Source organism: Culex pipiens, chromosome 3 (assembly GCF_016801865.2).
Source record: "Culex pipiens pallens isolate TS chromosome 3, TS_CPP_V2, whole genome shotgun sequence".
NCBI classification, from domain to species: domain Eukaryota; kingdom Metazoa; phylum Arthropoda; class Insecta; order Diptera; family Culicidae; genus Culex; species Culex pipiens.
In genome coordinates, this window is record NC_068939.1 from 1486498 (window position 1) to 1500387 (window position 13890).

At 44.2% G+C, this 13890-nt stretch overlaps 1 protein-coding gene across 1 annotated transcript in view; it reads right to left on the reverse strand.

The window, feature by feature from the left end:
- The window catches only part of LOC120423028 (fibrillin-1-like), a 137929-nt gene that overhangs the window by 15337 nt on the left and 108702 nt on the right, over nt 1-13890 (reverse strand). Inside the window, exons 8-11 of the mRNA XM_039586669.2 lie at nt 8335-11322; nt 7812-8276; nt 7506-7748; nt 7320-7447 (exon numbers count right to left, since the gene is read on the reverse strand). Coding sequence (XP_039442603.2) covers nt 7320-7447; nt 7506-7748; nt 7812-8276; nt 8335-11322 — 3824 coding nt within the window. The remainder of the gene's footprint in view (nt 1-7319; nt 7448-7505; nt 7749-7811; nt 8277-8334; nt 11323-13890) is intronic.

The following is a 13890-nucleotide window of genomic DNA, read 5'->3' on the forward strand; positions in this document are numbered from 1 at the left end:
AAGTTAAATAAAAAAATCACCAAATTTTTTTTACCGTGTATTATTTTTTTCCAGTGTAGTCCGTATCCATACCTACAACTTTGCCGAAGACACCAAATCGATCAAAAAATTCCTTCAAAAGATACAGATTTTTGAATTTTCATACATCATTTTTGTATGGACAGCTGCCAAATTTGTATGGAAAATTATATGGACAAACTAATGATGCAAAATGGCTTCTTTGGGCATACCGAAGGCACCAAAAAAGTTTCAGTCGGATTAAAAAATACAAAAATTAAAATTGAAGAAAAAAGACCGATTTCGTAGAGAATTGCTCTGTTCTGGAAACATGTTTTCAGGATGGCCGCGATTTGATTGATTTTTTGGTTTTTATTTTCATGCATAAATTTTCGAAATCCGATTTTTTTATGCAACTTAATAATTTACTTCATATGAATGTGTTAAATATATTTTTTGAGGCTTGTAGTTCAGCCTTTTTTTTCAAAAATTTTCAATACGGAATTCGTTTAAAAACACAGTTTTGCTCTATTTTTGCAATCGAATATTCAGACATTTGAAAAATTGCTGCCGTACTGATCATTTACCAAACTATACTAGCTAAATATTTCAACCCCATAGTAATTTATATTAAAATAATGTTATGCTCGTTATAGAACAGTTATATTTTGTAACGATTCAGCTTTAAGTTCACCCATTCAAAGCTTCCCAAGCCTCTACGCAGCTGTTCTCGGGGGCCAATCTATGATTACAAGTCATCACCTCTAAAATTTATAAGCAGTCAAGCAAATGTGTCACTGCGTCATTCTCATCACCGCCGCCGCCGGCCAAGCGTTTTTTTTTTTTTTTTTTTGAATTAAATATACTTTATTGAATCTTTCTTATAATAATTACATTTGGTTTACATAATAAGTGGTCAGCTGTGGCTCTTCAGCTTTAGTTTGCTTTTCGTGATTTAAACACTGTTCATTTTCTTAACTTTAAAAGTATATGATTTATCATTTTTGTAACACTAGGTACAATGAGGAAAAAAAATGTTAAGAAAACATAACCTAACCTAAAACTAACTTAAACTTACCATAAACTAAACCAATCCTTGAATCAAGGGGTATTCAGATATAGCACATTTTTCCCTGAATTTCAAACATTTTTCTTGAATTTTCTGATCCAACATTTTTACTTCTGATAATTCATGAACCTCACTTGATCTTGTCCAGCCAGGAACATTCAAAACCATTTTGAGTACCTTGTTTTGGACACGCTGGAGCTTCAATTTATGAGTTCTAGCGCAACACTCCCAAACAGGTACTGCATACTCAATAACGGGGTAAATTATTTGTTTGTAAACTGCTAGCTTATTTTTCAAAGATAGTTTTGATTTTCTGTTAATTAAAGGATACAAACACCTGATGAGAATGCTGCACTTGTTCAATATTTTATCTACATGCTGCCGAAACAATAGTTTCGAGTCAAGTATGAGACCTAAATAGACAACTTCCTTTGACCAGGGTATTGAAACATCATTCATTTTAATCAAAACATCATCCTTTGGGGCAAATCTGGCCGATTTGGAAAGTGGAAAAATGATGGTTTGAGTTTTGGCTGCATTTATGCGAATTTTCCAGTCGCCAAAGTATTCGGAAAGAACGTCAAGACCCTTCTGAAGACGGCCAACTAAATATCTGGTTATTTTACCCTTATAAATAACGGCAGTGTCATCAGCAAAAAGTGACAACACACCATTACCAGGAAGAGTAGGCAAATCAGATGTAAAAATATTGTACAGAAGTGGGCCAAGAATACTTCCTTGGGGAACCCCAGCATCAATGTTGAATAATCCAGAAGCAATCCCATTCAGAAAAACCCTGAACGATCTCTCCGAAAGATAGTGCTGGATAATTTTGATAAGATACATTGGAAAACCGTATAAATACAGTTTATGTATCAAACCATCATGCCAAACATTGTCAAAAGCCTTCTCAACATCCAACAAAGCCATAGCAGTTGATTTAGACTCAAGCTTGTTCTGCTTGATGATTTTAGTTACTCTCGTAAGCTGATGAGCAGTATTATGTCCCTTTCGGAAGCCAAACTGTTCATTCAAAATTATATTATTATCGTTGGTAAAATCCAAAAGCCTTGAATAGATGACCTTCTCAAAGAGTTTGGACAGACTACTCAAAAGACTAATGGGACGATAACTTGTTGGCGATGTTGGATCTTTTTGAGGCTTCAAAATTGGTATGACTTTGCCCAGTTTCCAATTGGTGGGGAAGTAACCAAGTTGCAAACATTTATTGAAAATATTGGCTAGATGTTGAAAGAACTGATCACTCTGTTTTTTCAACACCAGATTAAAAATGTTATCAAAGCCAGGAGCTTTCATATTTTTCATTTGTTTTACTGCAACTTTGACTTCCTCACCAGAAACATGGGAATCTGCAGGAAATTCAAAGGTAGAGTCATTGATTGTTGAAATACTATTGGCAACTGATGTTTCTTTACGGCTGGTCATGGAAGCGCCAAGATTATGTGAACTAACAAAATGAAGCCCAAGTGCATTTGCCTTTTCCTCGGATGTAATCAAAGGAGAATCCTCAATAATAAGAGGAGGAATAGGCTTTGGTTTGTTTTTTAGAACTTTTGAAAGTTTCCAAAATGGTTTTGAATAATTCCCAAGCTGGCTTACATGTTTTGAAAATTCTTGATTTCTGATATTGTCAAGTCGGTCTTGTATGATTTTGTTTAAATTGTTAACTGAAATCTTTTTGTCATAGTCCCCAGTCCGTTGATATTGTCTCCTATAAACATTCCTAAGTCTAATTAAGTGTTTAGTATCTACGTCAATATCAGTTACCTTAATATTAACAGGAACCTCCCGAACGTTGGCAGCCTCTGCTTGGTTGATAGCCTGCTGGATCATTTCCAGCGAACAATCAATATCAGCAGAAGTTTCCGGGTGTTGATCATAGTCAATGTTGCTGTCGACCACTTGCTGAAACTGCTGCCAGTCAACGTTGTGGTAATCTTTCCGGGTTGGTTGCCGCTGCGGAGTAACGGAAGCTCCAACCTCCACAACCACCGGATAGTGATCAGAACTCAACTCTTCAAACACCTCAGGATGAGCCACGTTCTCAGCCATATTGGTAATGAAGAAGTCGATGATTGAGTGATTCCCAGACCGAGCCACCCTCGTTGGACGATCTGGACTCACAACGTTGTAGTATCCGTTTTGCAGATCGTTGTGCAGAATCACTCCGTTCCGATTCCTCCTGCTATTGCCCCAAACTTCATGCTTCGCGTTGAGGTCACCAGCGATGATGTACTTTGCGCTCCGCCGTGTCAGCTTCTGGATATCGCTCTTCAGTTTTGCTGCTGAACCATCTCTGGAATTCACCTGACGTGGGCAGTATGCAGCAATGAAGAGTACTGGGCCAACTGAAGTGGGAATTTCCACCCCAACGGCCTCGATGATGTCCAGTTTGAAGTGTGGCAGCCGGCGTGGCTTGAGATCACGATGAACAGCGACAAGCACACCTCCTCCTCCAGAGGTGGTCCTATCGAGCTGCGTCGCGATCTTGTAGTTTTGCAGATAAACTTTTTCACCGGGCTTCAGATGAGTTTCCGTGATGGCAGCTACGTCGATCTCCTTCTCGCGAAGAAAATCCACCAGCTCTAAGTGCTTCCTCCTAATGGAGCAAGCGTTCCAATTCAGCAGCTTGAGGGACCTACGATCCATACTGGATGACGAACGAGGTCAGCACTTCAATCTGCTGGGTCTTGGTTTTGCATCCACGCAGTGCAGCGGACATCTGTTTGAAAATATTGAGGAGTTCGGTTGAGGTGTAAAGATCATTACCATTTTCCTCAACTGCTGGTTCTTGGGTTGGTCTTGGCTCCTGGCTGAAGCCCGGTGGTGGCGGTCTCGGCTCCTGGCTGGAACCCGGCCGTGGATGATTCATCTCAGCTCTCTTCCTGGGATCCAACGGCAACGGTGCCAAGTTCGGGACCTGGCGTCGCGGTTGAAGAGGTGGAAAATTTTGCTCCACCAGGGCTGGAGGAGTTCTACGACGCTGAGGCTGATTCTTCGTCGATGCTTGCTGCCGAATTTTCACGAACTCAGCTCTCTTGGGGCACTTTCGGTCGGTTGACGAGTGCTCACCGTTGCAGTTGAGGCACTTCACCAGCGAATCTTGGATGCACTGGGATGTGATGTGCGCATCGGTACCACATTTGGCGCAACGACGCTTCAGGTGGCAGTTCTTACCTCCGTGCCCGAAACCCAGGCAGTTGAAGCATTGTGTGACGTCACGATGCACTGGTCGGTATCGCTCCCACGACACGATGATGTTGAAAACCGCTCGAATTGCCTTCAGCTCAGGAAGCGTCGTCGATCCCTTAGCCAAATGCAGCAGGTAGAGCTGGTCACGGTACTTGATGTCTTTGTTGCGTCGGCTCATTTTGTGCACGGCCAACACATCCAGTTTCAAAACTTTTAGCTCGGCAGCTAATTCCTCCACTGGCATGTCGTACAGACCTCTGACGACGATTTTGTACGGCTTATCCATGACGACATCATGGGTAAAGTACTCCGCCTCGTTTTCGGTCAAGTAATCCTTGACCAGTTGATAGTGCTGCCTGGATTGCACCAGCACCTTAAATCCGTCTTGACACAGACGAATGTTGCCTTGGACTTTCCCAGACTTGATGAGTTCAACCAGCCCCGCTCGAAAGTCGATCGTTGCTGCTGATTGCCGCACATAAAAAGGAGGCAGTTTCTCCTTTCGCTGTTTCACTTCATTCTCCTTTGCTTCCGCTACCTGGTCCTCGTCAGGCAGTCCAGCAAACTTGTTGTTCTTCAATAGCTGCTCCTCGTGCGATGAAGAGTTCTCCTCCTCCTCATCCATCGGTACAGTACCGTCGCTCTTTTTCGTCTTTTTGCTGTTCGATGTCACTTCCAAAAGCACCTTCCTTTTGGAAATTCCCGGTTTTTGGCCATCAGTTGAGGCCTCAACCTTCCTTTTGGAAATTCCCACTTTTTTGCCTGCTTGAGCCGCAGGTAGGGCAATATTGCCGGCGTTTTGCGCCGGGACGCGACGAGTCATGTTGATTCAGACAACCTTCACCAACGAATGCTCGGATAACAATGCCGGCCAAGCGTTGAGTGACATCAAACACATAAAATCGATCGTCTTTGAATAGATGATATTTTCGGGCGGGAGAATTTCATCGTCATCAGTTGCGAGCGATACCTCGCTATCTATAGGACGGGTTGATGAGTTTTGATGCTGGGCGCGCATAATTTATGCGCTGATACGATGTGTTTGCTACATATTACACGACTCTCTCACTCTGCCTGTGTGACGGTGTGGCACAGGTCGGAAATCAATACGACTCAATTTGGTGGGTTCGGGTTGGATTTTTTTTTCATCTCTTGCTCTCGCTCAAAAGGACAGACGGAAAGCATCGCGATAGACACTCATCAAAATGGGAAATGTGAGCTTGTTTTGAGGAGGGCGAATGGGAAATATGTACAAACATTATTTTTGGAATGCTGGGAATGTGAATGAAAGAGATGGCAGAAAGGGGCACCCACTGACTGACTTGACTGGCTGGTTGGTTTGTAGATTTGTTTGTTTGCTGGCTGATGGTGCTTTCAACGGTCGGGTTGTCAGTCAATCACACATTCTGTGTGGATCCGATCAATGTATAACGAGCAGTGGAGTGCTACTGGATTTTTTATCCCAGGTCTGATTGGCTGACGAGTTGCCGACCAGATTGTAATCTAACTTGATATGAATAAATCAAATAACTAGTATTAGATTTTTTTTGACTGTTTGTTTGCTAACATAGTATCTCTGGGAAGTGAATATAGTTTCATTGTGACCTATTCTTTCAGGAACTTATTTAAGTCAAAAAATATTACACGGTGGGTACAATTTTGTTTAGAAAAGTGGAAAAGAGTAACTAGCGAAACTATGATACATTTAATGAATAAATTTAAACGTTGACACTTAATAATGATGAAGTATGATATACAGTTCAGGCTCCAATAAACTAAGTCATCGGGAAAAAAATATAGAGTTTTTTTTTCAAAAGTATCTATAAGCTTTTGTCTTCCTTATGTTTATAAGATCTATTTAAAAAAACTCTTGAAATCTGTTCTGATAACCAAATCCGTGAATAATCGAATTAAAAAAAACCGTTGGCTTGTTGGGTAGCAGAGTTAATCCAAAAATTCTCTAAAGTGTTACTAAGAATCATTAACGTTATAATTTTTACCGTGTTCCTTAAAAAGTTGTAATGAATTAAGATAATTTAAGTTAATTTAGGAAATAAATTAAGTTGTAATTTAATCAATTTGTATTTAGAAGACAATTATTATAGTATCAATTCTCAGATTTGTTGTGCCCAGTCGGTCAGAATGCTGCAGATGCAGAATTTATTGTATGTATTGTAAAGGATAAACATTTCAACGGCATCGGCAATGGGCCTGCCTGATTTTTGGAATTAATTTCGTGTTACACGATGCAACCATATTCATTTTCAACTTGTTTTCCAGCAAAACATTTTCGTGGAATGTGCCAATTTGGCAGGAGCTTCCCGCGGACTTTGATGGACAGTTGGCACATGACTGCCGTCAGCGTAATGGATACGGGGAGGGAATGCGAGTATGTTCCAATATGTAGCGCTAGGAAAGTAGCTTCAACTCAATAATGGGTCCGCGGAGGATGATGATGGCGATGGTGCACAAGCCAATGATGGTAAATGTCGATAAAGTACCGCGTGTGCTCGATTTGATTTGCGATATGATTGCCGGACCCCGCCTCATCGTCCCCGGCTTCTTCATCGTCATAATCGTCACCGTCCTCTTCGGAGCAGTCCCAAATGTGGACCACGGTCGAAGTTGACCCCGGACGATGATGCCGATGGAGGGGAGACTTTACAGTCGTCGACGCCGTTAACGTTGGGAGGATCTGTTTTCTATGATTATTATGATTATGATCATTGCCGCGAAAGTGATGTTTTGGTCGATGGGTTTGTTTGTTTGCCGCAGGAGTTATGCTGTTGCTTGTGTGATTAGGCTTGAGCGTGGTGGCGGTGGTGGACAGCAATGAACTGCTCTCGGTGGTGACATCGATGGCGGTCGATGGCCGATGGCTGGTGATGTGACCATCACCGTGATTAGATTTAGATAATGGCACGTGGCTTTGGCTGGTAGTTTTTCGGCTTTGGTTATGGTCGTGCAGAGGCTGATCGTGGTGGCGTTGGCGGTGGTGACCGTGCCCGAGAATGTGCAGAAAAATGTGCAATCTACTTACAGGATTGTTGGAATCGATTCGGATGGGTGACTTGCCCGGACAAATTAGGTAGGAATCGTGGTTCTCCAGCCGATTTGTTTCCAGCGGACGATACGCTGTCCTTCTGGGCTCGATGGGCTCAGGAGATGCTGTAATGAAAATGAAATTGCTTGCAATGAACTTTCAACAGTATTCCATTGTACTCACCCTTTACAGTGATTCCAAAGCTACATTTGGAACTAAGTCCATCGTCATCGGTCGCCACATAATTGACGTAGTGAACTCCCGCGATCAGCAGCTGACCTGGCGTGTGAGATTTGTACAACTGCTTGATCTCGGACTCAGTCTCAAAGGTGGGTTCAACCCAGTACACCGACCGGGACGTTTCCTGACGTTCCAGTTGCACGTTGAACGAGTCCGGACAGTTGACGACCTGAGGCGGTCTTCGTTCTGAAAAGATGTCATGTTAGATGTTACAAAAGGTGTAAAGCTCAAAAAGAACGCAAAACCTACCCCTTATCTTTATCAAAACTCGACACACGTCATTCGTGGCAGAGTTGGGACTCCTGGCTCGGAAGGTGACGGCCGTTTCTCCGGCGGGTAGCTCCGCTTCCAGCTGTTTGCCCCAAGCTGGGTGAGCGTCAACGAACCGGAACCAGTCGACGTTCGTCTTGGGCTGGTCCAGCTTCACCTTCATCGTGTACTGCCCCACGGGAAGTACCGCGTGCATATCCGCCGGACACTGGATGTAGGGTTTGATGGGCACCGGAGTCGGAGTGGTCTGCGGAACGCACTGCAGGTTCGGTGTTGGTGTCCACTTTTGCTCGCCGTCGCAAACTGCCGTTCGCTTGCCAACCGGTTTGAAGCCCGGCTTGCAGTGCAGGACACATCGTTCACCGGCGAAAATCTTTCCGGACATGCAAGCTACCGGTAGGATCGTTCCATGCTCGGGACGTTGAAGGCGCGGACAAGATTGTGCTGTAATGAGAAGTTGTCGTCATTGAACGATCTTTAAAAAACATTTCGAATAACTTACGAACACAAAGCGATTCCCGTTCGTCATCCCAGTGTCCAGTTCCGTTGCAGTGCTTCGTAGAAGGACCAACAAGCTTGAATCCTTTGCTACACCAAACTGAGCATCTTGTCCGATAGAACAGTTGCGCCTTGTGCCGAGATCTGGAACATCGCATTTCTCCATTCTTCGGTGCCTTCAACATCATGCAGCGATCCTTGATCTCGAAACACGTCCTCCGATCTTTGCCTATTTTGAACCCTGGAGGACACATACACCGGAAGCTTCCGGCCAAGTTAATGCACCGGGCGTTTTTACTGCATCCACCATTGTTCTCCAGACACTCGTTCACATCCAAACACTGACCAAGTTCATTCCGCTCGAACCCTGGGAAGCACTCGCAACGGTACGATCCTTCGGTATTGACGCACTTTTGCTGGCAGTTGTTATCGTTGGGCGATTGACACTCGTTATGATCGACGCACGTGGCCATGTTGGTCTTGTTCAGCACGTATCCCTCTCGGCAGGAACAGACAGGTAAGGCATTCTTCAAACTGCAGCTATGTTGGCAACCTCCATTCCTCAACGCGCATGGATTGCTCACTTCGCACGTTTTGTTATCAGCCATCAACGAATATCCAGCGTTGCAATCGCATTTATAGCCTCCACGAAGGTTAACACAGCGTTGACTGCATCCGCCGTTGAGGTTCAAACATTCGTCAACATCCTCACAGGTTGCCTGGTCATCGCTTAGAAGCCACCCTTTGGGGCACTCACACTTGAAACTCCCGTGCAGGTTCTCGCAAATGTGCGAGCATCCCCCGTTGAAACTGTTGATCTTGCACTCATCGATATCAACGCAGGTCACCTCGTCAACATCAAGTCGTAGTCCCACTGGACAGGAACATTCGAACCCACCCTTAAGATTCACGCAATCATGCGAACATTTTTTATTTTCATCCGAACATTCGTCAATATCCGAACAGGTTTTGTTGTCCAACTCCAACCGATGACCATCTTCACATCCGCAACGGTACGATCCTAGCATATTGATGCAGTGATGTTCGCAGCCACCCTTATCCGGCAGGGTCTCGCACTCGTTGATATCCTCGCAGGTATACTTGTCCCGTCCAAGTACGTATCCAGGTGGACACTCACACTCGAACGTTCCCGGAACGTTCACGCAGATGTGCGAGCAATCGTGGAACCGCGTTGAACATTCGTCAATATCTCGACACGTTTGCTCATCTTCCTCAAGTTCATACCCGGCTTCACAGGCGCATTTGTAATCTCCGAGCAGGTTGATGCAAATGTTCGAGCAATTGCCATTGTTCTCGATGCACTCGTCAATGTCGTGACAAGTGTGGTGATCTCTTCCAAGTTCGTAGCCCTTCGGGCATGAACACTCGTAGCTTCCCGCTAAGTTGGTGCACGAGTCCGAACATCCTCCATTGTTCCAGCCGCATTCGTTGATGTCCACGCAAGTCTTGTAGTTTCCACGCTCCAATTCGAACCCTTTCGGACAGTGACAAGTGACCACACCGTGGGCGTAGTGACACGTGTGCGAACATCCGCCGTTGTTTAGCTCGCATTCGTTGACAAACTCACATGAGTGATCGTCCTCTGTTAGGAACTGACCTTTGGGACACGAGCATTGATAACCTCCCAGGAGGTTGATGCAGATGTGGGAACAGTTTCCATTGTGCAATTCACATTCGTTAATGTCCAAGCATGACTTTTTATTCTCAGTTAATTGGTATCCACTGTGACACGAGCAGTGGAATGATCCTTCCGTGTTGTGACAGTGGTGATCACAATCACCTTGGTTCAGGGAACACTCGTCAATATCCGAACAAGATCGGTTATCCGACCGTTCAAATCCTTCGAAGCATCCGCACTTGTAACCACCCTCAAAGTTCAAACAACTCTGCTGGCAACCTCCGTTGTCTTCATGGCACTCGTTAACATCGTGACAGGTTCGAGCATCTGAACCCAGGTTGAATCCATCCGGACATTCGCAAAGTGTGTCCGACTCTGGATTGCACACGTGTGAGCATCCTCCATTGTTCAGATCGCATTCATTTATTGGGACACACGTCTTGCCACCATCGTCTAGCTCCATGCTGTCCGGACAGTCGCAGTACGTTTCCCGATTGAAGAAGGTACAAATGTGTGAACAACCTCCGTTGTCCGTGGTACAGAGATCCATCTGCCTGCAGATGCCGTACTCGTCGAGTTCTTTGCCCTCCGGACAGACACACTTGTAGCTGCCGTAAGTGTTGGAGCACTCCAGATCTCCGCAGAGATCTTCATCTTCCTGTTCGAGACATTCGTCAATATCATCACAAGTTCGCTCATCCGACGAAAGCTTAAGACCCCGTGGACAGCTGCACACATACGTTCCAGCCGTATTGTGGCAATCGTGCGAACACATGTGCCGTCCCAGCTCGCACTCATCAATATCGTGACAGCTGTGATCATGCTGTTGATATCCCGCGGGACACTCACACCGATAGTCTCCACCCTGTACCATCCGACAGACGCCCGGATTGCACCGTTTCTTGAACTCTTCACCACAGCTGTACACATTCCTGCAGGTCTTTTGGTCAAACTCGTCCAGGATGTGAAACTCCGGACAACCGCACACGAACCCTTCCGTGCCATCCTTACACTCGTGGGAACATCTGGTCTTGTTTGGGTTCTCATACAAATCGGCGCAGAAATCCCGCACACAAGTTCTCCCATCAATATTAAGGTGGAAGTTTTCCGGACATCGGCACTCGAACGAACCTACCGTGTTGACGCACTCGTGCGAACAAATGCTCACCTTGGCCTCCCCATCCTCATCGTAGTCTTCTCCGTCTTCGCCGTAGGTCGCGCACTCGTCTACGTCCTGACAGGTCTTGTCATCGTCGGCCAGCTCGTAACCTGCCGGACAGGTACACTCGTACCCACCGTAGGCATTTCGGCAGTAGTCACAGCCATGCTCCTGCTCCACACACTCGTCGATATCTGCGGTTATAAATTTCAGGTTATTTTAATTTGCAGATAAACACTGGTAAACTGGTTGGGAACCTCCCTCACGCTAGCGCTGCTGCCGACATTGCCGATTGTTTACGGTTTGAGCGGAATTTCCCCTAAATTTCCCTCCCCCCATGAAATAATGGAATAATAACATAATTTTCGGCAAAATCGTAATTATCCGTTCACGCCCCCCTCATTCATAAACCGGTTAACGCCGCTTAAATCGGAGCCAAATTGCAAGTTTTCAGGATGCTCTAATCCTGTAATAACGTTTCCATTTTTAAGCCTCCCCACTCCTCGCAGCAGCACCACATGCTGCTGTGGTGTTATAATCTCTTCCTGCCATTCACAATGTCGACGATAATTTGCAGCATGCAAATCTGTTCGAAAGTACAAGTACCTCGTTCTTGTTTGTAGTCTTACACTGTTCAAGTGAGTAGTTTTAGACTAGATATTTTAAGCAGACGCATGATACTCAATTCTTGAAGTAATGTCAACTGATTTACAAGCCAACCCCACCCTACGGTACCGGAACAGCGATGGTTGTCTCTAGCTCTGGTTACAAAATTGCAAACAACAGGGAAACATCCGCGACATTCCTGGGGACTCCTGCGGAGATAACGGGGAGACACAGTGAGGCCTCGACTCCGCTATCGGTATGGAACCGTAAATACCGAACCAACACCAGGGGAGCGAGTGCCAGTCGCAGCAGCGAGCAGAGTGCTAGAGTTACAAATTACAACAACAATTAACATGCTCGGCGGTATGTTGCTAGCTTCCGGGATTTCCAGAACCGACCGAGAACGGCAACGACTCTTATAAATGTCACCGGGAATCTCCCCCTTCCTCACCACGATGCCACAGATTTTGCACCGTCGGACGGAATTCAATCTACACATAACCGGGCCACCAGACTAACCCCAGAATGGTTCCGAAAACCAAACCCCGGCAGCAGTAAACGCCAGTCCCGGAAAGGTATCTACAGAGAGAGAGCCTTCCCCCGGAACGTCGACGCAGGCAGAGTTGGAATGCTGCGAGGTTGTACAGAATTCAATTAGCCGAAACGCGCGACCTCCCAAACACTCCTGTAGAATGAGTGTTTGTGCTTTTTATCCCCGTTTTGTGTGTTGTTGTGTTGTTCAGGCAGTGAGGACTCTTTGGGATAAAGAGGCAACGCTGGGCCGTTGTGAAACCGTTTCGATGTTGTTGAGAGCGGGAACAACCCTAGAACAAGTCGGAACCCCTTACATAGGTAGGTACGTGTTGGTAAAGTTGATAACAGCATGGAAGAAGAATTGACCAGTGTTAGAAGTTTTGGTTTTATAATGAAAAGTATATTTTAAATAATATTTTAGCTGTAGTTTAGCTCTTCTTGAAAATTTTAGATATTTCATGATGGTGTATTTGTATTCCTGATTTTTTTGTTTTGTATTTTTTATTCTTGATTTCTTGATTTGAAAAAATGCGGCAAACTCTATGGACCAAATTTATTTATGGAGAAATTCTCTACGAATTCGACCAGTTTATTTTTTTGTATATTTTAATTCGCTCAAACTTTGTGGAGGCCTTCCCTGTGACAAAAAAACAAGTCTCCACACAAGTTTGGCGATGGCGAATTTTCAGATCAATTTGGTGTCTTCGGCAAAGTTGAAGGTAATGATGAGGACTGTTCAGAAAAAATAGGTACACGCGAAAAAATAGCTGATTTTTCGATTGACTATTTTCAAAAGACTCTGTGGCTCAAGAGAAAAATGGTAAAAAATAATGCGGCCAAGGCCGAGATCGAAATTTCACGCATAATTTTTTTGACTTCACTTCTTATGTGAAATTAAATTTGCAATCGAAAAGTACTTTTTGTAATTCCGTCGTGAAACTACTTCCTTTTCCTGTCATTCTTGAACGACGAAACAGCCTACTTTTCTGTACCAAAAATCACAGAATCGAATAGTAACCCTTTACAAAACAAATGCTGAAAAGTTCTACTTTTCAGCACTGAAATGGATGCTGAAAAGTTGAACTTTTCAACACTTGTTAGGAAAAGTTATACTTTTCAACTTTTTTTGATTTAAACGATTCATTGACTCAATGCATGGACATTTTTCCCATAATTCTGTTCAAAGGGTGTTTTTCGGAATTGCAAAAAACGTTGTATGGAACTCGTTGCAAAACTTGATTTTTTCATCACTCGTCGTATTTATCCAACTCGGTGAACCTCGTTGGATAAATGTACGACTCGTGCTGAAAAAATCCTCTTTTTGCACCTTGTTGCATAAACTACTATTACACATTTTTTGATAAAGTGACCCGTTTTCCAAGTATAGAAACCGAAAGTTTGATTTCAGCGAAATATTTCAAGCAAAACAATGCCAAAGGGCCGCCATGGGTTTATAAACAAAGAGTATATCCCTTTCATGCCAAATGCGTGAGCAAGATCCATTCTTTGTGTCCAAACCCAGCCCTTAAGCATTGTTGTGCTATAATTGCAGTTATTATTTTTTTTAAATAGTGACCATGAGTGATCATTTATGAAAATAATTTTTTTAAAGGTTCAGAAAT